Source organism: Hemitrygon akajei, unplaced genomic scaffold (genome assembly GCF_048418815.1).
Source record: "Hemitrygon akajei unplaced genomic scaffold, sHemAka1.3 Scf000045, whole genome shotgun sequence".
Taxonomy (NCBI): domain Eukaryota; kingdom Metazoa; phylum Chordata; class Chondrichthyes; order Myliobatiformes; family Dasyatidae; genus Hemitrygon; species Hemitrygon akajei.
Genome location: NW_027331931.1, coordinates 8,049,715 through 8,072,035, shown reverse-complemented (window position 1 = coordinate 8,072,035; position 22,321 = coordinate 8,049,715). Strand labels below are relative to the sequence as shown.

At 47.0% G+C, this 22,321-nt stretch overlaps 1 protein-coding gene across 1 annotated transcript; it reads right to left on the bottom strand.

The window, feature by feature from the left end:
- Positions 1 to 1,045: 1,045 nt before the first annotated feature.
- On the bottom strand, positions 1,046 to 3,452 carry LOC140720604 (uncharacterized). The gene is given in 2 exon segments (XM_073035434.1): positions 1,046 to 2,917; positions 2,919 to 3,452. Coding segments are annotated over 2 exon segments (2,406 nt in total).
- Between the last annotated feature and the right edge of the window lie 18,869 nt (positions 3,453 to 22,321).

Here is a 22,321-nt window from a genome sequence, read left to right as displayed (position 1 = left end):
CTTTAGGTCTTCATTCCTCTATTGGACTCCCGTTTGCAGGGTTGTTCGTTGCCTGCTCATAGGAAGCACCGGGGTTTCTGTCTGGCTGACAGTCGCGTTCACCTGTGACAGATTTGTGGCCATTTGTTGTGAAAAGCTGAAAACAAAATATTGCACCGAAAGAACGGCGGCTGTGATTATCGGGACAGTGAGTGTTCTGGGCTGTTCAGAAAGTTTCCCTTTCTACTTTACAACAGAGCCTTTGATGATAATTGATGGAGTTTTCTATGGCTGTGTCACCAAAGAGAACTTCTATACGTCTCCCTCGTGGGCCGCACTTACGATACATCGCATTTTCATGCCTTGTCTCCCGTTTGTTCTGATTTTATTGTTCAATACTCTGACAGTCAGACGGATTTTGTCCGCCAATAAAGTCCGGATGGGGCTCCGGGGCCGCAGCAACGGAAAGAATGACAAGGACCCGGAGATGGAGAACCGAAGGAAATCGGTGGTTTTACTATTCAGTGTAACCGGTAGTTTTATATTTCTGTGGTTAACTCTGCTGGTTTTTGATATTTACGTACTGATTGGAAACATCCCTCGTTACACGGACGCGGATCCGATTTATATCCCAGAATCCACGGCGACGATGCTGCAGATCCTCAGCTCCTGCACCAACACATGCATTTACGCCGTGACTCAGAGCAAGTTCAGAGAGGAGCTGAAGAACGCGGTGAAATACCCGCCAAAACTGTTAACCAAATGCCTTAAAACATAGACCGACTTTTTGGGTTCTGCCGGAGATTTAAGACAAACGCCATGTTTCCTCCATAATCTATCCACTTACCGATATGTAGAACCACGGGTAACAACTGAGCGCTCTGAAATACGCATGCGTTTTGTGATGATATATTTCACTCGCTGTTTACCCCGTACGGGTGAAATGTGTCCTTCATCAAATATATAATATGTAGCCGATACCTCAGCTGTAATTCACCCCGACGGAGGGTCTATAGTCAGTCCCGCCCGTTTTATTTTAATAATCTCCATTACATTTGACAGCGTTTTACTTTGGGTTGGTCCAGTTAGGAAGAATCCTCTCCCTTTTCTCCATTCTCTCCGTTGTTTCTGATTCATCCTTTTCAGTGATGCTCACGGTGCTATTAATGCGTAGTACTTTGGTCTTCTCCTGACTGATCTTAAGGCCCACTCGCTGTGAGTTCTCTCCCAAGGAATCTACTTTCTTCTGCATATCTTGAAGCCGGTGTGAGAGAAGAGCGAGATCATCTGCAAATGCCAGGTCTTCCAATTTCCCTGTTAACGACCACTGGATGCCTCTCTCTGAACCAGCATAAGCTGTTCTTGTAGCCCAGTCGAGTACTACAAGAAAAAGTAGAGGCGACAGCAGGCATCCCTGTCTGACTCCAGTAGTGACCAGGAACTCTTCGGACAGTCTCCCATCGTGGATGACCCTGCATGAGAAGCCATCAAAAAGCTGCTTGATGATATTCACCATCTCTTCCGGTACACCATAGTGTCGTAAGATGCACCACATTGACCTTCTGTCCAGGCTGTCAAATGCCTTCTCAAAATCAATAAAACATACATATAGTGGAGTTTGCCATTCTATTGTCTGCTCCACAATGACTCTAAGTGTAGCTATCTGGACAATGTATGATCTCTCTTTCCTGAACCCTGCCTGCTCATCTCTAAGTCTCTGATCAATGGCGTCTTTCATCCGCTCCAAGATGACTCTGGTGAGAATTTCGCTAGGAATGGACAACAAGGTGATCTCCCTCCACTTGCCACACAGTGAAAGATCTCCAGATTTTGGCAGCTTCACAAGGAGGCCCTTCTTCCGATCTGATGGGATCTCTCCTGTTCTCCATATCAAATTCAGCAGTATATGCAAATGGTCCACAATAACCTCTCCACCCTCTTTCAATGCTTTTGCAGGAATGTTGTCTTCTCCAGCAGCCTTGCCGTTCTTCAGGCTTTTCAGGGCTTTTCGAATTTCTTGCTTGGTGATTTCATCTATATTGATGTTGAGTGGGTCTCCAGGCTCCAGGTCAGGTTGGTTCTGTGGTGGTGGTCTATTCAATACTTCCTGGAAGTGTTCCTTCCAACTCGCCAGCTGATCTTCAACCGAAGTGAGCAGATGGCCTGTCTTGTTTCTAACAGGTCTGTTGAAATTGCTTTTCTTCCCTCTCAAAAGTTTAGCTGTCGTGTAGAGTGCCTTGAGGTCGCCTTTACTGGCCGCTGTTTCTGCTTGCTCTGCTATTTCATTGAAGTATGACCTCTTGTGCCTTCTATGCTGTTTCTTCACCTCCTTGGCCATCACGCTGTACCTGTTAGCGGCGATTTGTTTATGTTGCCGGGTTCTGGCCTGATTCAACTCCTGTTTGAGCTTTTTCCTTTCCTCCACCTTCTGCCATGTATCGTCCCTGATCCAAGGTTTACTGTTGACTGGTGGTCTTCCCAGTACTTCTTCGCAGGCTCCTACAGTGGCCTGCTTGAAGGTAATCCAGGCGTGTTCTGCTGTTCTCTCATCTTGTTCCTCTATTTGAAGAGCCCCAAAGCGGTGTTGCAAGGCGATGTGGGAATCTTTCTTGTTCTCTTCCATCTGTAGTTTCCTAACATCAAACTTTATTCGCGTGTTATGTTTCTTCTTCTTGGCTGACTGCTTCATCTTCAGCTTTGCAACAACCAAATGGTGGTCAGATCCAATATCTGCTCCTCTTTTGGCTCTCACATCTTGCAATGAACTTCTCCAGCGCTGGCGGACTATGCCATGATCAATCTGGTTCTCTGTTTGATGGTCAGGCGAGACCCAGGTTATCTTGTGGCAGCGTCGGTGGGGAAAGAGAGTACCTCCAATGGTCAGTTCGTTGAAGGCACAGAAGTCGGTAAGGAGTTCTCCATTTTCATTCATCTTCCCCCAAACCATTCTGGCCCATCTCTCTCTCCCTGCCAGTGTTATCACTGCCTACTTTGGCATTCAGATCTCCCGTGACGATCAACATATCGTGCTTAGGTACCTTTCCAACTACTGCTTGAAGCTAGGTGTAGAAGATATCTTTTTCTTCTTCCTCTGCGTTGTTAGTTGGGGCGTAGCACAGGAAAATGGATACCTTCTGGAATCCGGACTCGAACCTGGCTGTGATGATGCGGTCGGACACTGGTTCCCATTCTATCGAACTTCTGGCTGCTTCTTTGGACAACATCCGGGCCACACCAGCCTCATGCGGGTCTTCCTCTTTTTCTTTGCCGGAATAGAGCAGAGTTTCTCCCGTCTGCAGTTTGGTCTCACCAAAAGTATTCCACCTTGCTTCGCACATGCCCAGGACTGTGAGGTGGTATCGGTTCATTTCCTTCACTGCCTGTGCGCACCTACCTGTCTCCCAAAGCGATCTCACATTCCATGTTCCGATTAGGTTAGATTTCCTCTGTGAGAGCAGCTTTGGAACCTCCATTTTGGTTTTCCTCGGGTGAAGGAGGGTTGTCAGCCCTGCAGCTTCCTGACGGGTTTGGTTGCAGCACGTCATCAGCCTCCTGAATAGGGCCCTGCTTTTCCCGACATCTGGGTTAGTGGTTGACAATCTGTTGACGGTTTCTGTAACAATTGCTTGTTTCACGTGAACGGTTCGTTAGCCCATTGCACAACCCCCCAACCTGGAGGACCAGGGGTTTACTGTCGGGGTCACCTTCCCCGAGGCGATGGCATTTCCATGCTAACGAGCTCCACCTGCCCGGGTTTGAAATCAGAGTTTACCCTCTCCTAGATAGGCTGCCATCCAAGGCTAACGTGTCCTATCTACCCCAGTTTGGAATCGGAGTTCCTTCTCCTAGGCTACGTTGGTTCGCGGTACCTTCTTCCATATTATCCGGTGCACCCCTCACAAGAGGGATCCCCCATCCACCACCCAGGGGATGCGCCTCAACGCCGTATAGCCCCAGCGCGAGGGAGGGATGAAGCTAAGAGCTTAAAAATTGATTAGCAAAAGAGATACAGAGGTGGATGATCATGGGACGGGAGGCCTAGTGAGAAAGACAGGAGGAGGGGAGCGGCAGAGGAAGAAGGAGAGCAGGCAAGGAGTGATTGCGAGAGGGACAGAGAGAGTAAAAAACGAGAATAAAAGAAAAGGGGTGGCGGAATAATCAATGTTAATCAATCAATAAATAAATAGATAAATACATAAATAAGGGATGGGGTAAGAAGGGGAGGAGGGACATTAATGGAAGTTAGAGAAATCAATGTTCATACCATCAGGTTGGAGGCTACCCAGACGGAATATAAGGTGTTGTTCCTCCAACCTGAGTGGCTTCATCTTACCTACCATCTGTGCGCCGGAGAAAGCAGGATCTCCCAGTGGCCACACATTTTATTTACACGTCCCATTCCCATTCTGATATGACAGTTCATGGGCTCTTCTACTGTCAAGATGAGGCACACATGCACACCGACAGACGAGACAATGTTTCTGCGACCCAGGATGTAAAGCACAACAGCACACACAACAGTCACAACACGGAACTATCTCTGAAAGCAAGGACAAAATCCACAGGTGGACCAGGCACTAATCAACTAAGTACAGCGCATAATTGCAAACACTTTATTAAATCACACGTAGGTTCTCCGTCTCCGTTACCACTTTCTTGTTTAAATTATTTAATTGTCTTTATCTCTAAAGACCCCAATTGGCCACCGTCTTTCTGTCCAATCTCGCAAGCGAATAGTGAAAGGAATCACATGTCTAGTATATCCACTTTCCAACCAGACCTCATCAGCGGGGAGACTGGCGGCAGCAGCGGATCTCCCCGGGATTTCTTTACTCGTTCAATCTGCTGTGCTTCTTTCTTCAATCTACTTTCCTGGTCCTCAAAAGGAAAGAGCCTTAAAGTCTTATTTATATCTGTCGGTTTTATTTACTAATCTTAGAACATCTTGTGTGCGGCTAGAATCCGGATCCTGACTTCCTTACTTCAGACAATACTTCCCATAATGCTGCGGTCTTTCCTACTTGCTCTTGCCGATCCCATCCTCTCTACCCGATCAAGGGCCAGGGTCGGGGAGGATCTAAGCTGATCAGGCAACGGGTGGCTAACTAGAAGTTGCCTTTGCGACCCTCAGTTACTCCATTGTTCGACCCCGATTTGTCGGGATCTTGCCCGACTGCCCCAATTTGCCAGAGATTGTTTTAAATGAAGTTTGTATCAGACTTCAGTTAGCGGATCTTTTATTTTAGCCTGATATCCTGGAGCGTCCGCAGATGTGGAAATCTGAGGTACAAGTAAAAAGCTTGTCTCAATACTTAGCAGCAGAGAAGTGTGTGAAACATTAGCGGAGGAAAGGAATTAGTTCATAATGTCGTTTTCCTGATCTGTGGCTCATCTCGTTTGTACATCTTTGTTATCGTTCTAAGGATTAGTAGTGCTGAACACGATATTCTTTAGTAGAAAACACGGAAGTCCTCAATGTCACGAAGCTAAATCAACATACCGTTCTGTAAGCTGTATCTTCGGAAATTACAGCCATAGATATGACGTTTGAGGTCAATGAGAGAGACAGAGGGAGGATGATGGTCTCTAAGAATGTTTGGAGTGAGGTAGGACGTGGATGCAGGATGGAAGCAGTGCTGTCAATGGGAGGAGTCACGGAGACGGAAAGGGTTGGGTGATTTGGCAACACTTTATAATGGTGGATCTGCATTCCTAGAATGCTATGTGCGATTGAAAGCACTCTAGCCCTTCGGTGCAAGAAGACTGCGAGTGGAACGACTAAGGATGTCCGGAGCGAAGGCATTTTAATACTCGGGGATAAAAGGGAGTCAAGACTGCGCAGGCGCGTGACGTCAGTGAGTAGAGCAGGAAATTTTTAAAAAGAAGTCCGCCATATCCAGCGGGCAGGGGAGTGAGAGGTAGCAGAGTGAGAGGACTTGGGTTCAACGGACTTAGACGGTAACGAGGCGAGGCAGGTTAGCAGGAAGGAAGTAGTATATGTGTGCGAGACAGTTTTCTGTAATCGGTGTCAGATGTGGGAGATCCTGGAGTTTCCCAGCCTCCCGAACGGCCATATCGACATATAGTATGTCGAGCTGCAGCTAGTAAGGGATCGCGTTAGGGCACTGGAGATGCAGCTCGATTACCTTCGTCTGGTCAGGGCGAGCGAGAAGGTGATAGAAAAAAGTTATGGCAGGTGGTCACACCAGGGCTACGGTGACAGGGAGGTGGGTAAGGGACTGGACCCCTTGACAATAAGTACTCCTGTTTGAGTACTGTTGGGGGGGGGGGGCAGCCTACCTGGGGGAAGCGTCAGTGGCTGTGCTTCTGGCACAGAGTCCGGCCATGTGGCTCAGAAGGGTAGGAAAAGGATGAGGAATGCAGTAGTGGTAGGGGACTCTATAGTTAAAGGGTCAGACAGGCGATTCTGTGGACACAAGAAAGAAATTCGGATGATAGTTTGCCTCCCAGGTGCCAGGGTCCGGGATGTTTCAGATTTCGTCCAAGATATCCAGCAGTGGGAGGGAGAGCAGCCAGAGGTCGTGGTGCATATTGGTACCAATGACAGAGGTAGGAAAAGGGAAGCGGTCCCGAAGAAAGACGACAGGGAGTTAGGAAGGAAGTTGAGAAGCAGGACCTCAAAGGTAGTAATCTCGATATTACTGCCTGCTGCACGCGACAGTGAGTATAGGAATAGAATGTGGAGGATAAATGCGTGGCTGAGGGATTGGAGAAGGGAGCACGGATTCAGATTTCTGGATTATCGGGACCTCTGTTGAGGCAGGTGTGACCTGTACAAAAAGGATGGGTTGCAGTTGAATCCCAGGGCGACCATTATCTCCCAAGGCGAGGACGTTTGCTAAGGCTATAGGGGAGAGTTTAAACTAAAACTGTTGGGGTGTGGGAGCAGAAATGTAGAGACTGGGGAAGACGCGGTTGGCTCACAAATAGAGAAAGATTGCAGACAGTGTGTGAGGGAGGATAGACAAGTGATAGAGAAGGGACGCGCTCAGACGGACGTTTTGAGATGTGTCTATTTTAATACAAGGGGTATTGTGAACAAAGACGATGAGGTTAGAGCGTGGATCAGTACTTGGAGCTATGATGTGGTGGCCATTACAGAGACTTAGATGGCTCAGGGACAGCAATGGTTATTTCAAGTGCCGGCTTCTAGATGTTCCAAGCAGGACAGGGAGGGAGGCAAAAGAGGTGCCGGCGTGGCACTGTTGATCAGAGATAGTGTCTCGGCTGCAGAAAAGTTGGTCGCTGTTGAGGGATTCTCTACGGCGTCTCTGTGGGTGGAGGTTAGGAACAGGAAGTGGTTAATAACTTAACTGGGTGTTTTTTTATAGGCTGCCCATTAGCAACCGGTATATCGAGGAACAGATAGGGAAACAGATCCTTGGAAAGGTGTAACAGTAACAGAGTTGTCCTGATGGGAGTTTTGAATTTCCCAAATATAAATTGGCATCTCCCTAGAGCAAGGGGTTTAGATGCTGTGGAGTTTGTTATGTAGTTTCAGGAAGGTTTCTTGACACAATACGTAGATAATCCTACAAGAGGAGAGACTGTACTTGGTTTGGTATTGAGAAATGAACCTGGTCGGTTGTCAGGTCTCTCAGTGGGAGAGCATTTTGGAGAAAATTATCATAATTCTATCTCCTTTACAATAGCATTGGAGAGAGATAAGAACAGGCAAGTTAGAAAAGCGTTTAATTGTAGCAAAGGGAATTATGAGGCTATATAGACAGGAAATTGGAAGCTTAAACTGGGAACAGATGTTATCAGGGAAAAGTACGGAAGAAATGTGGCAAATGTTCAGGGGATATTTGTGTGGAGTTCTGCATAGGTGCGTTCCAATGAGACAGGAAAGCTATGTTAGGGTACAGGAACAGTGGTGCACAAAGGCTGTAATATATCCAGTGAATGAGAAAAGAAAAGCTCACGAAAGCTTCAGAGAGCTCGGTAATGTTAGAGATCTACAAGAGTATAGGGCTAATAGGAAGGAGTTTAAAAAAGAAATTAGGAGAGCCAGAAGGAAACATGAAAGGGCCTTGGCGGGCAGGATTAAGCACAACCCCAAGGCATTCTACAAATATGTGAAGAGCAAGAGTGTAGACGTGAAACAACGGGACCTATCAAGTGTGACAGTGCGAAAGTGTGTATTGGACCGGAGAAAATAGCAGAGGAACTGAATGAATACTTTAATTCAGTATGTACTATGTAAATGGATCTTGGTGATTGTAGTGATGACTTGCAGCAGACCGAAAAGCTTGAGCATGTCGATTTTCAGAAAGAGGATGTGGTAGAGCTTTTGGAAAGTATCAAGTTGGATAAGTCGCCGGGACCGGAGGAGATGTACTCCAGGCTACAGTGGGAGGCGAGGGAGATGAATGCTGAGCCTCTGGCAATGATCTTTTCATCATCAATGAGGACAGGAGAGGTTCCGGAGGATTGGAGAGTTGCGGATGTTGTTCCTTTATTCAAGAAGAGATAGCCCAGGAAATTATAGACCAATGAGTCTTACTTCAGTGAGGGTTGATAAGTTGATGGAGAATGTTACGTGTGCTGAACAAACCAGATGGAAATGGTGTCCAGAGCTGTCCCGCACCACCTTCCCTCCACCCCCCCCCCCCGCACCCCACCCGGGAACTATGCTGCTAATGAGAGAGAGAGAGAGAGAGATGAAGAACAGAGGTAGAGGCATCTGCTACAGATAAGTGAGTGAGAGAGAGAGAGAGAGAGAGAGACGGATAATTTAGTATTATGGCTTCTTCACCGATAGAAAGGTAAACAATCTTTTGCTACAAGGTCCCTTATTTGCTCGTTAACGTTCTTGCTGAGACAGCAGGGAGCGGCCCAGTTTGATGGACATGGACATGCTGAGTTGATGGATGGCTGATACCCCGTCAGTGGGGATAAAAGACGGGTCTGGGAAGACACCCTCAGGTACACCAGTGGACACTGACAGAGTATTGTGCACCCACAGGAAGGTGGGGGCCTGGAGGATCGGTTCAGGAGAATCGGTCTGGAGCACGGTGGATGAAGGCAGACCGGTGGGGACGTGTGTATCCGCCGTTGCCTGGGTGACGAGTCCATCACTGAAGAACGGTCTGGCCTGGAACGGAAGGGTCATAACCGATTATCCCAACGGCACAGCTGAACAAGAAGACGACGGAAGGTTTGCCTGCTGCGGCTGTTCTTCTCTTGCTCGCTCTCTCTTTCTCTCTCTCTCTCTCTCTCTCTCTCTCTCTCTCTCTCTCTCTCTCTCTCCTCTCTCTCTCTCTCTCTCTCTCTCTCTCTCTCTCTCTCTCTCTCTCTCCCTCTCTCTCTCTCTCTCTCTCTCTCTCTCTCTCTCTCTCTCTCTCTCTCTCTCTCTCTCTCTCTCTCTCTCTCTCTCCAACATTGCAACACAACAACAGCATGAACTGAACTGAACTCTACATTCTCTTATGACAACTCATTTACCCCTAGACTTTGATAGAGCTTGGTTTTGATTAATATTCCTACACTTCTGTATTTATCAGTGCTAACCTGTTTTATATGTATATTGGCATTTTTGATACTTTATCGCTTAGCTTACTAATGAACCTTCAGTTACAGTACCACCAGACTCCAACGTATCCTTCCATTTCTGCTGGTCTGTTAACCCAGTTACGGGGTGCGTAACAAGAAAATCCTGAGATGCAGGTTTTATGAACATTTCGAGAGGTATAATATGATTATAAATAGTTAGCATGGCTTCGTCAAGGGCAGTTCGTGCCTTACAAGCCTGATTGAATTTCTTTCAGAATTTTTTTTCTAAACACATTGATGAAGGAAGAACAGTACATATGGTTTGCAGCAAGGTATTTGATAAGATACCCCATCGCAGGCTTATTGAAAAACGAAGGAGCCATTAGATCCAAGGGGACATTGCTTTGTGGATACAGAACTGGCTTGCCCACAGAAGGCAAAGAGTTGTTGTAGACGGATCATATTCTGCATGGAGGTTGGTGACCAGTTGAGTGCCTCAGGGATCTGCTGTGAGACCCTTATAATTCGGTGTTTTTATAAATGACCTAGATGAGTAAGTGGAGGGATGGGTTAGTAGGATTGCTGATGGCAGGAAGGTATGAGGTTTTATGTATAGTGTGGAGGGATGACAGAGGTTACAGCGGAACATTGATAGGATGCAAAACTGGGCAGAGAAGTAACAGATGGAGTTCAACCCAGATAAATGTGAAGCGGTTCATTTTGGTAGGTAAAGTATCATGGCGGAATGTATTATTAATGTAAGACTCTTGGCAGTGTGGAGGATCAGAGGGATATTGGGGTCCGAGTCCATAGGACACTCAAAGCAGCTGCGCAGGTTGACTCTATGGTTAAGAAGGCAGACGGTGTATTGGCCTTCATCAGTCGTAGAATTAAATTTATGAGCCGAGAGGTAATTTTACAGGTTTCGGACCCTGATCAGACCCCACCTGGAGTACTGTGCCCAGTTCTGGTCGCCTCACTACAGGAAGGATGTGGAAGCCAGAGAAAGGGTGCAGAGGAGATTTACATGGTTGTTGCCTGGATTGGGAAGCATGCCTTATGAGAACAGGTTCAGTGAACTCGGCCTTTTGAACTTGGATAACAATTACTGAGGTAAGAAAGGGACTGAGCCGTAAGAGGCAGATTGTGGAAAGAGAAACTGGGCTAGGGAAAACGGGGAGAGTATACTGCTGCTATACCGCTAGTACTCCAGCGATATCTCTATTCGTCACAATATCTCACAACAAAAATATTAAACGCAACACAAACTGCTAGAGGAACTCCGCTGGTTAGGCAACATCTTTGGGAATGAATAAACAGCCGAATTGACGGGCCGAGGCCCTTCTCCAGGACCGGAAACGAAGTGTAAAGCACACACAACACACACAACACACAAACACTTCTGAAAGCAACGACAGGATTCTCCGATGAGACGCGCCCAAATAAACAGAGTAAAGAGCATAAATCAAAGCACGTTATCGTATTATCATAGTCACGTTGGATCTCCGATTCTGCCGCCGGTACCTTAGTTAAAAATAATCTTTTCTTTATCTCAATAAATCCTCATAAGGCCATCGTCTTTGTGTCCAATCACACAAGCAGCCAGTAAAAGGAATCGCATATCTAGTATATCCACTTTTCTACCAGACCTCATCAGCAGGGGGGACTGGCGGCACCAGCGGATCTACCAGGGATTCCTTCACTCGTTCAACCTTCTGGGGCTTCGTTCTCGTTTTATTCTTTACCTTTACAGAGAAAACTCTCCCCGCATTTCACTCATCAATATTACTATCGTTACTCACCATCTTCCTTTAATCTACTTACCTGGTTTTCATCTTTATCTTTACAGTGAACTCTCTTCCTCGTGTTCCTGATCAATTTTACTGTGACTACTTCCCGTTCTATTTCAATCTACGAGGGGTGATTGACAAGTTCGTGGCCCAGAGTAGAACGAGTCAGTTTTAGAAAAATTAGCACATTTAATTTTCAATATAGTCCCCTCCTACATTTACACACAGTCCAACGGTCGTGGAACATACGGTTCTTGGACCTTCAGAAAATGTCCACAACATGGGTGAATGATGAGTTCTCGGCCTGAGGTAGAAGCAGACGTGTTATACAGCTCCCGTTACAGGTACATACAGGTCAACTCTGATTATGCAGTACGTTTGAAGTTAATAACTCATCGGGGTGATTGATAAGTTCGTGGCCTAAAGTAGAAGGAAATGAGTTATTAACTTTAAAATTTCTGCATAATCACTCAAAGAGTTGACCTGCATGTCCAACATCCGTACGCTCAATGCCGCTGGACTGTGTGTAAATGTAGGAGGGGACTATGTTGAAAAATAAATGTGTTAGGTTTTATAAAAATTATTCCTTCTACCTTAGGCCACGAACCTATCAATCACCCCTCGTACTTACCAGGTCCTGGAATGAAAATTGAGAGCTTGAAGTCTTATTTATATCTATTTGTTTTATTTACTAATCGGAGAACCCTTTGGGTGCGGCTAGGATCCGGATCCTGACTCCCGTACTTCTCATAATGCTGCGTCTTTCCTACTTGGACTTGACGATCCCGTCCTCTCTACCCGGTCATGGGACAGGATCGGGGAGGCTGAAAGCTGATCTTGCAACGGGGCACTAACTCTAGTTGCCTTTGGGACCCTCAGTTACTCCATCGTTTGACCCCGTTTTGTCGGGATGTTGCTCGACTACGCCAACTTTTCTAAATGAAGTTCAGTAGCAGACTTCAACTGGCGAATCTTTTATTTTGACACTGTATCATGGACAGTCCACATGTCCGGTACTCTGAGGTACAAAGTAAAAGCTTGTCTTTATATCTAGTAGCAGAGAAGAGTGCGGGACCTTAGCAGAGCAGGCGAGATCATTCATAATATTGTCTACTTGATTTGTGGCTCATCCGTTTACACTCATCTCGGTTGTGCAGATGTGTCGGCACAACATGGAGGGCAGAAGGGCCTGTACTGTGCTGTAATGTTCTATGGTTCTATGGTCCCTTTCTCCCACAAGATATTCCGACCCCCAGTCTCTTTTTCCACAATCTGTCTCGATCTCTACTCCTCAGTTCCTCTCTCATCGCAGTACCTGCTTCACACCCTATCTCTCTTATTCACCAGTCCCTCCCCTGTCACTCTCTCCCTGTCTCTCTCCTCAGGTCTCCCTCTCCCTCCGGTGTCACTAACTCTCCCGGTCCTTCTACCCAGTCCTTTTCGCACAAACTCTTACTCTTCCAGTCTCTCTCTCTCACGGTGAATCTCTACCCCAGTCCCTCATTGACAGTTCGGTGTCTCTGTCTGCCCTGTCTTTCTCCCCCATCCCCCAGTATTTGTCTCATACAGGCTCTCTTTCTCCAACCCCACTCACTCTCTTACTCCCGTCTCTCTCGGCCTCAGTCCCACTTTCGCTTATCCCCCACTATTCTTCGTTCCCAGTCACTTTCGAGTTAGTCTACTTCTCATCTATTTCTCTGTCTCCCTAGTCCCGTAGTTTCTCATTACACCTCGTCTCTGTCACCTAGGCTTAACTCCTGACCCTAGTATCCCTTTCTCCATCAGCCTCTCGCTACCACATCTCCCTCTCAGCTATCTCTCTTTGTCTCTTTCCCATTATTTCTCCACGACTCTCTTTCTCCACGTCCCTCTCTGCCCGTCTCCTTCATTCCGTTTCCTTCACTCACGTCCGTATCAGTGTCCATCCGTCTCCCTCCGCCCTTTTCGCCCCACACAGTCTCCCATTCCATCGATTCACCTGACTCGCTCTCAGCCCCAGTCTCCCGCTTTCCCCCAGTTTCTCTCTCCCTCCCAATTCTCTCCCCTCCTCCCTCTTTCACCCCACACACTCTCCCATTCCATTGCGCCACCTGACTCGCTCTCAACCCCAGTCTGCCGCTTTCCCCCAGTTTCTCTCTCCCTCCCAATTCTCTCCCCTCCGCCCTCTTTCGCCCCACACACTCTCCCATTCCATTGCTCCACCTGACTCGCTCTCAACACCAGTCTCCCGCTTTCCCCCAGTTTCTCTCTCCCTCCCAATTCTCTCCCCTCCGCCCTCTTTCGCTCCACACACTCTCCCATTCCATTGCTCCACCTGACTCGCTCTCAACCCCAGTCTCCCGCTTTCCCACAGTTTCTCTCTCCCTCCCAATTCTCTCCCCTCTGCCCTCTTTCGCCCCACACACTCTCCCATTCCATTGCTCCACCTGACGCGCTCTCAGCCCCAGTCTCCCGCTTTCCCCCAGTTTCTCTCTCCCTCCCAATTCTCTCCCCTCCGCCCTCTTTCGCCCCACACACTCTTCCATTCCATTGCTCCACCTGACCCGCTCTCAACCCCAGTCTCCCGCTTTCCCCCAGTCTCTCTCTCCCTTCCAATTCTCTCCCCTCTGCCCTCTTTCGCTCCACACACTCTCCCATTCCACTGCTCCAACTGGCGCGCTCTCAGCCCCAGTATCCCGCTTTCCCCCAGTTTCTCTCTCCCTCCCAATTCTCTCCCCTCCGCCCTCTTTCGCCCCACACACTCTCCCATTCCATTGCTCCACCTGACTCGCTCTCAACCCCAGTCTCCCGCTTTCCCCCAGTTTCTCTCTCCCTCCCAATTCTCTCCCCTCCGCCCTCTTTCGCCCCACACACTCTCCCATTCCATTGCTCCACCTGTCTCGCTCGCAACCCCAGTCTCCCGCTTTCCCCCAATTTCTCTCTCCCTCCCAATTCTCTCCCCTCCGCCCTCTTTCGCCCCACACACTCTCCCATTCCATTGCTTCACCTGACTCGCTCTCAACCCCAGTCTCCCGCTTTCCCACAGTTTCTCTCTCCCTCCCAATTCTCTCCCTTCTGCCCTCTTTCGCCCCACACAGTCTCCCATTCCATTGCTCCACCTGACTCGCTCTCAACCCCAGGCTCTCGCTTTCCCCCAGTTTCTCTCTCCCTCCCAATTCTCTCCCCTCCGCCCTCTTTCGCCCCACACACTCTCCCATTCCATTGCTCCACCTGACTCGCTCTCAGCCCCAGTTTCCCGCTTTCCCCCAGTTTCTCTCTCCCTCCAGATTCTCCCCCCATCTTTCTGTATGTTTGTTTCTGTACCATCCCCAGACTTTCTCTATGACCGCGCCTACACAGCCCATCTCTAAGAGAAATCTGGAAGGCATTTCAAGAGGACGAGACGATAAAAGCAAGGATGGTTTGATAAAGCATCGGGGAGGCCTCGCTTGGAGTATTATGAACAGGTTTTGGGTCTCTTATCTATGGAAGGATATGCTAACATTGGAAAGGTTCAAAGAGGGGTTCACGAAAGCGATTCCCGGATTGAACGGCTTGTCATATGAGGAGCAATTGATGCCTCTGGGCCTCCACGCACTGGAATTGGCAACAATGAGAGGTGACCGAACTGAAACCTATCGAATGGCGAGACGCCTCGGTAGAGTTGATGTGATGTGCAGAGGATGCTTCCGGCGGTGGGGCAGTATGAGAGCTGAATACACACTCAGAATAGAGGGATGCCCTTTTAGAACGGGGATAGGGAGGAATTTATTTAGACAATAAACAATAGGTGCAGAAGTAGAACATGTGGCCCTTCGAGCCTGCACCACCATTCTGAGATCATGGCTGATCATTTACTATCAATACCCTGTTCCTGCCTTGTCCCCATATCCCTTGATTCCCCTATCCATAAAATACCTATCCAGCTCCTTCTTGAAAGCATCCAGAGAATTGGTCTCCACTGCCTTCTGAGGCAGTGCATTCCACACCCCCACAACTCTCTGAAGTTTTTCCTTAACTCTGTCCTTAATGACCTACCCCTTATTCTCAAACCATGCCCTCTGGTACTGGACTCTCCCAGCATCTGGAACATATTTCCTGCCTCTATCTTGTCCAATCCCTTAATAATCTTATATGTTGCAATCAGATCCCCTGTCAATCTCCTTAATTCCAGCGTGTACAAGCCCAGTCTCTCTAACCTCTCTGCGTAAGACAGTCCAGACATCCCAGGAATTAACCTTGTGAATCTATGCTGCACTTCCTCTACAGCCAGGATGTCCTTCCTTAACCCTGGAGACCAAAACTGTACACAATACTCCAGGTATGGTCTCACCAGGGCCCTGTACAAATGCAAAACGATTTCCTTGCTCTTGGACTCAATTCCCTTTGTAATAAAGGCCAACATTCCATAAGCCTTCCTCACTGCCTGCTGCACTTGCTCATTCACCTTCAGTGACTGATGAACAAGGACTCCTAGATCTCTTTGTATTTCTCCCTTATCTAACTCTACACCGTTCAGATAATAATCTGCCTTCCTGTTCTTACTCCCACAGTGAATACCCTCACACTTATTCACATTAAACGTCATCTGCCAAGTATCTGCCCACTCACCCAGCCCATCCAAGTCACCCTGAATTCTCCTAACATCCTCATCACATGTCACACTGCCACCCAGCTTAGTATCATCAGCAAAATTGCTGCTGTTATTCTCAAGGCCTTCATCTAAATCGTTGATGTAAATCGTAATCAGCTGTGGTCCCAATACCGAGCCCTGTGGCACCCCACTGGTCACCATCTGCCATTCCGAGAAACACACATTCACCGCTACCCTTTACTTTCTATCTACCAACCAGTTTTCTATCCATGTCAATATCTTCCCCCTAATGCCATGAGCTGATTTTACCCAATAATCTCCTATGTGGGACCTTATCAAATGCCTTCTGAAAATCGAGGTACACTACATCCACTGGATCTCCCTTGTCTAACTTCCTGGTTACATCCTCGAAAAACTGCTGTAGATAATTCAAGCATGATTTGTCCTTGGTAAATCCATGCTGGCTCGGCCCAATCCTATCACTGCTCTCCAGATATGCCACTATTTCATCTTTAATAATGGACTCTAGCATCTTTCCCACTACTGATGTTAGGCTGACAGGATGATAGTTCTCTGCTTTCTCCCTCCCTCCTTTCTTAAAAAGTGGGATAACATTAGCCATTCTCCAATCCTCAGGAACTGATCCTGAATCTAAGGAACATTGGAAAATGTTTACCAGTGCATCCACAATTTCCAGAGCCACCTCCTTTAGTACCCTAGGATGCAGACCATCTGGACCTGGGGATTTGCCAGCCTTCAGTCTCATCACTCTACCCATCACCGTTTCCTTGCTAATGTCAATCTGTTTCATTTCCTCTGTTACCCTATGTCCTAGGTCCATCCATACATCTGGGAGATTGCTTGTGTCTTCCCTAGTGAAGACAGATCTAAAGTACTTCTTAAATTCTTCTGCCATTTCTCTGTTTCCCATAACAATTTCACCCAATTCATTCTTCAAGGGCCCAACATTGTTCTTAACTATCTTCTTTCTCTTCACATACCTAAAATTTTTTTTGCTATCCTCCTTTCTATTCCCGGCTAGCTTGCGTTCGTACCGCATTTTTTTCTCCCCGTATTGCCTTTTTAGTTAAGTTCTGTTGTTCCTTAAAAATTTCCCAATCATCTGTCTTCCCACTCACCTTAGCTCCGTCATCCTTTTTTCTAATGCTATGCAATCTCTGACTTCCTTTGTCAACCACTGTGGCCCCTTCCCCCCCCCCCCCCTTTGAATCCTTCCTTCTCCGGGGGATGAACTGATTTTGCTCCTTGTGCATTATTCTCAAGAATACCTGCCATTGCTGTTCCACTGTCTTTTCTGCTGGGATATCCGTCCATTTAACTTTGGCCAGCTCCTCCCTCATGGCTCCATAGTCTCCTTTGTTCAACTGCAACACTGACACATCCGATCTGCCCTTATCCTTCTCAAATTGCAGATAAAAACTTATTATATTATGGTCACTACCTCCTAATGGCTCCTTTACTTCAAGATCGCTTATCAAATCCTGTTCATTACACAACAGGATTTAGCCAAAGTATGGTGGATCTTGGGAATTCCTTGCCACTGGCGGCTGGAAATGCCAGGTCATTGCATATTTTTAAAGCAGACCTGTACAGATTCTTGATTAGTTAGACCATGAAGTGATACGGGGAGAGGGCCTGAGACTGGAGCTGACTTTGTAATCTTTACCGCGTGTCTCCAAGTGCTACGAAACCCTATTCTTAATAATAGACTTTTCAAACCACTGAAGTCAGGTTAACTGGCCTATAATTTCATTTTTTTAGATGCTCCCCTTTCTGAAAGAGTGGAGTGATGTTTACAAAGAAAGGAGGCTGCCATTTTGAGAAACTACTCTGCATCCTCCATTATGTGAACTAGTGTTTCTCGACTCAGTCGACGCAATGGTGCTCCAGGTAATGTGCTGGACTGGAGATAATTTCTAAGCAAGAACTTATCTCTGAGGTGTTCTTTGTAATGAAATAACATGCAGGTTTCTGAATGATGGGGTCTGTGTATTCCCTGAGTGATTAAAGCTGGTTACGTGTTTGCGAACTGATTTAGAACATGGAGCCATAAGTTAGCAATGACACTTGGAGAAGAGGGCAATTAATGGATACTAGCTTGGACTAGGGCTAATGAGAAGGTGACGCAGATCCGTGAGATGAAGTCAAGGGATGAAATTGAACCGGAATGTTTGAATTGATAAGTACTGTTCGAAGGAGTTTCAAAGAAAAACTGCGACGTCTCCTCGTACACGAAACATCGCTGAGCATTGAAGGAAATTATCCCAAGTTGTACCCGTGGAAATAAGATTGGGGACACTCGGCCAGCACAGGACCCTATCCGGCTATCATTGTTTCTATTCCTTGATTGCTTCCGTAGGTTCAGGGAAATTTACTCGGCGTTCACACCGGTATTTAGTTGTGTAAACTCCGGTGCTCTTTTCCTTGAGACAATGGATACACTTGTCCGTAAATACAAATTCTCTCAACGACAGGATAAATAATAAACACATACATACACACACACACACACACACACACACACACACACACACACACACACACACACAGACGCAGACACGCAGACACACACACACACACACACACACACACACACACACACACACACACACACACACACACACACACACACACACACACACACACACAGATACTATAGATGTGGAGAGGACAGTTGAAGAGATGGGTGGATCCGTGGACCGCTCTGGACATGAAGGTATCGGAAGTAAACATTTAACTGGGGAAGCTGATCAAAATGACGTAAACATCGATGTCGTCCAGGGCCGATGGAGAACCGGACAGAATGTCTGTGTACACAGCGGGGATGTTTTATATCTGGTGGCACGTAACGGGATGGGATAGGGTGGGGTTTGTGCCTGAGCGGCCAGAGTGGTGCTGCTGAATTAAGAAAAAGTGGACGATATTAAACTGAAGTCTGCAGGAGGAGACTGGAAGGGGTATTCATGTGGCCTTGAATCCAGAGAACACTGCAGGGAAACCAGATCTATTTGTAGATGAAACAGATGTGACAACGAAAATGGTTGAAAAAGCTGGAAACGTCGATTCCGGAGTGCTTGTGGACCACAGTGAAAGTTTCAGGTTGGAAAATTGGAACAGTCGTGACCGCTGTAAATACAACTGTGTAAATGTTGTAAATAGAGCCGCTCATTGCTCACTTACAGGTCTCATTACACAATTTGCTCTAATTAGACAAAGGAATAGAAATGTGGTCATTGATGTGTTCGTATTACATGCCCACAATAATTGCACCTGAGACACTGCCGGTGACGTAATTTGTTCAAAAACAATGGTGGGAGGTGGGACCTTGTCACTGGAGATCGATCCCCTGTATAAATCAGAGCCTGTTGCAGTACGTCAGCCCAGAGTGTCTTGCCGAGCTGTGGAATTGAGAGCAATTGCGTTCACTGCGTCACTCAAATGGGATATCCAGTAATCTTCCGGATAGAAGACATTTACTACCCTGTTATTTCAGCCGTTGGAATTCCCAGTAAGCCGCTGTCACTGCTGCAAACGGCAGAAACTGAGAGTTAACTCCTATGTTCTGAAGTGTTTCTGTCGCTACTTGTTTCCACAGCCACCTGCCCAGTCCCCGCATTTCAGTCATGGGCGGAAGGCGCTGACAATATTAATCCCTTTGCTTTCGTAGCAGGCAGCGCTCCATATTGGAGTCGAGATGCTACCTTTGACTGTAATCTTCTCCGCTGCCTCGATGTTATGGAATTATTATGAATAGCACAGGAGGACACCGGGCTACACTGCCCCCGTGGAAACCAGCCGAACTTCTGCTTTGTCCGTATAAATCGACTGTGAATTGCCTGACTAGGTGATTGAACAACGGGAATGGGTCATTTGTTTTAGAAATGTGATCAGAGGGAATTGAAGATATGGATTCAATTTCATTCCTGTGCTGCCCAGAGCCAGTGATTCTGATATCTGTTGTCCATCCCTTACTGCGGACGAGGGGCATTTGGACAACTGTCATCTCGTCGGTTTGGGAATTCACGCAGATTTAACCCATTTACAAAACTAGCAACAAGTTCTCTGTCACGCACATATTGCACATTATCAGTGGCTTCATATGTCCTTGTTCCGGTTTCCACCATTTGAAGCAGGAAAAAAAAACACAAGATCAAGTCTAATAATAATAATTTTGCTCTATTGCCCTGACAAGTCAGTAATTTCTCTGCTTCTTTCCCTCTCTCTTGCAGTTAACTTGGTGGCGATTGTTATCCTGTCCCGAGGAAAGTGCGGTCTCTCCAAATGTATCACTCGCTACCTGCTGGGAATGGCAGCGGCCGATCTCCTGGTCGTTATTTCTGACCCTCTGCTGAACTGGACTGTTCTCATATACTTTAGGTCTTCCTTCCTCTATTGGACTCCCATTTGTCGGGTTGTTAGTTGCCTGCTTATAGCAAGCACCGGGGTCTCTGTCTGGCTGACAGTCGCGTTCACCTGTGACAGATTTGTGGCCATTTGTTGTGAAAAGCTGAAAACAAAATATTGCACCGAAAGAACGGCAGCTGTGGTTGTCGGGACAGTGAGTGTTCTGGGCTGTTCAGAAAGTGTCCCTTTCTACTTTACATTCGAGACTTTGGTGACAATTGATGGAGTTTCCTATGGCTGTGTCACCAAAGAGGGCTTCTATACATCTCCCTCGTGGGCCGCACTTCGTATGATTCATCGCCTTTTCATGCCTTTTCTCCCGTTTGCTCTGATTTTGTTGTTCAATACTCTGACAGTTAGACGGATTTTTTCCGCCAATAAAGTCCGGATGGGGCTCCGGGGCCGCAGTATCGGAAAGAATGAGAAAGACCCGGAGATGCAGAACCGAAAGAAATCGGTGGTTTTACTATTCAGTATAACCGGTAGTTTTATATTTCTGTGGTTAACATTGCTGGTTTTTGATATCTACGTATTGATTGCAAACATCGCTCATTACCCGGGCACGGATCCCATTTATATTGCAGAATCCACTGCGACGATGCTGCAAATCCTCAGCTCCTGCACCAACACATGTATTTACGCCGTGACTCAGAGCAAGTTCAGAGAGGAGCTGAAGAACGCGGTGAAATACCCTCTGAAACGGTTAACCAAATGCCTTACAACATAGAGCGACTTGTTGGTTTCTGCCGGAGGATTAATTCAAATACTATGGTTCCTCCATAATCTATCCACTTGCCGATATGTAGAACCACGGGTAACAACTGAGCGCTGTGAAATACGCATGCGTTTTGTGATGATATATTTCACTCGCTGTTTACCCCGTACGGGCGAAATGAGTCCTTCATCAAATATGTAATATGTAGCGGTTACCTCAGCTATAATTCACCCCGATGGAGGGTCTATAGTCAGATCCCGCCCGTTTGATTTTAATAAACTCCCTTACATCTGACAGCGTTTTACTCTGGGTTGGTCCAGTTAGGAAGAATCCTCTCCCTTTTCTCCATTCTCTCCGTTGTTTCTGATTCATCCTTTTCAGTGACTCTCACGGTGTTTTACTCCCAATATCTCTCACGTTGTCCTCGCTCACTCCTTCCCCCACCCCGGTAAGGGGAACGTGATCAGACTGAGAGATAGCGGATGTGTGTGTGTGTGTGTGTGTGTGTGTGTGTGTGTGTGTGTGTGTGTGTGTGTGTGTGTGTGTGTGTGTGTGTGTGTGTGTGTGTGTGTGTGTGTGTGTGTGTGTGTGTGTGTGTGCTGAACAAAATCTAATCTCATTGCAGACGAGTGAGTTTCACCGTGAGGGAGACATGATCCGGCTGCAACATAGCGTGTGCGGGTTCTTTTCCTTCTTTTTCAACTTTATCTCTATCTCCGACCTGATCCCTCGTTGTCCCCGCATCTCTCCGGCTTTTTCTCTGTTCACATCCCGAGGCTCCGTCACAGTCTGTTTCTTTCCTTCTGCTTCTCTCTGTTCTGTGTTTCTCTCTGACCACACCTTCCGTCCGGTCGCGTACTGAGCAAAGTAAATCTCATTGCAGGAACATATACTTATATTGATCATCAATGTACGCGGAAATTTTATCAACTTCCAGAGCCGCGGGAAAAAAAGTTATTTGCTTATTTATTTCTCTCTCGAACTAACTGAGCTCTACCTGTAAGTTTTATCGATGTATGAAAAATAAATGAACGATACTGGAAATCCGAATTAAAATTACTTTAAGAGATGTTGTACCGCTTTCTGACGGAACATTACTCACTCTGTTGCATTTCCAGTTCCTTCTCACTGTTGTCTGTCCTGCCACCGATCAGCGTTACACAACACCGGTGATTCTCCTCGCCCGGGGTTGACGGAAGCAAGAGTCGACACGACAGATATCTTTTCGAGCGCAGAATAGATTTATGCATCTCGCGCCAGTTAATACGAACTCAACGCTTTATCATAAATAATGTTTCCAGTGATAGGTAAGGATTATGTCCA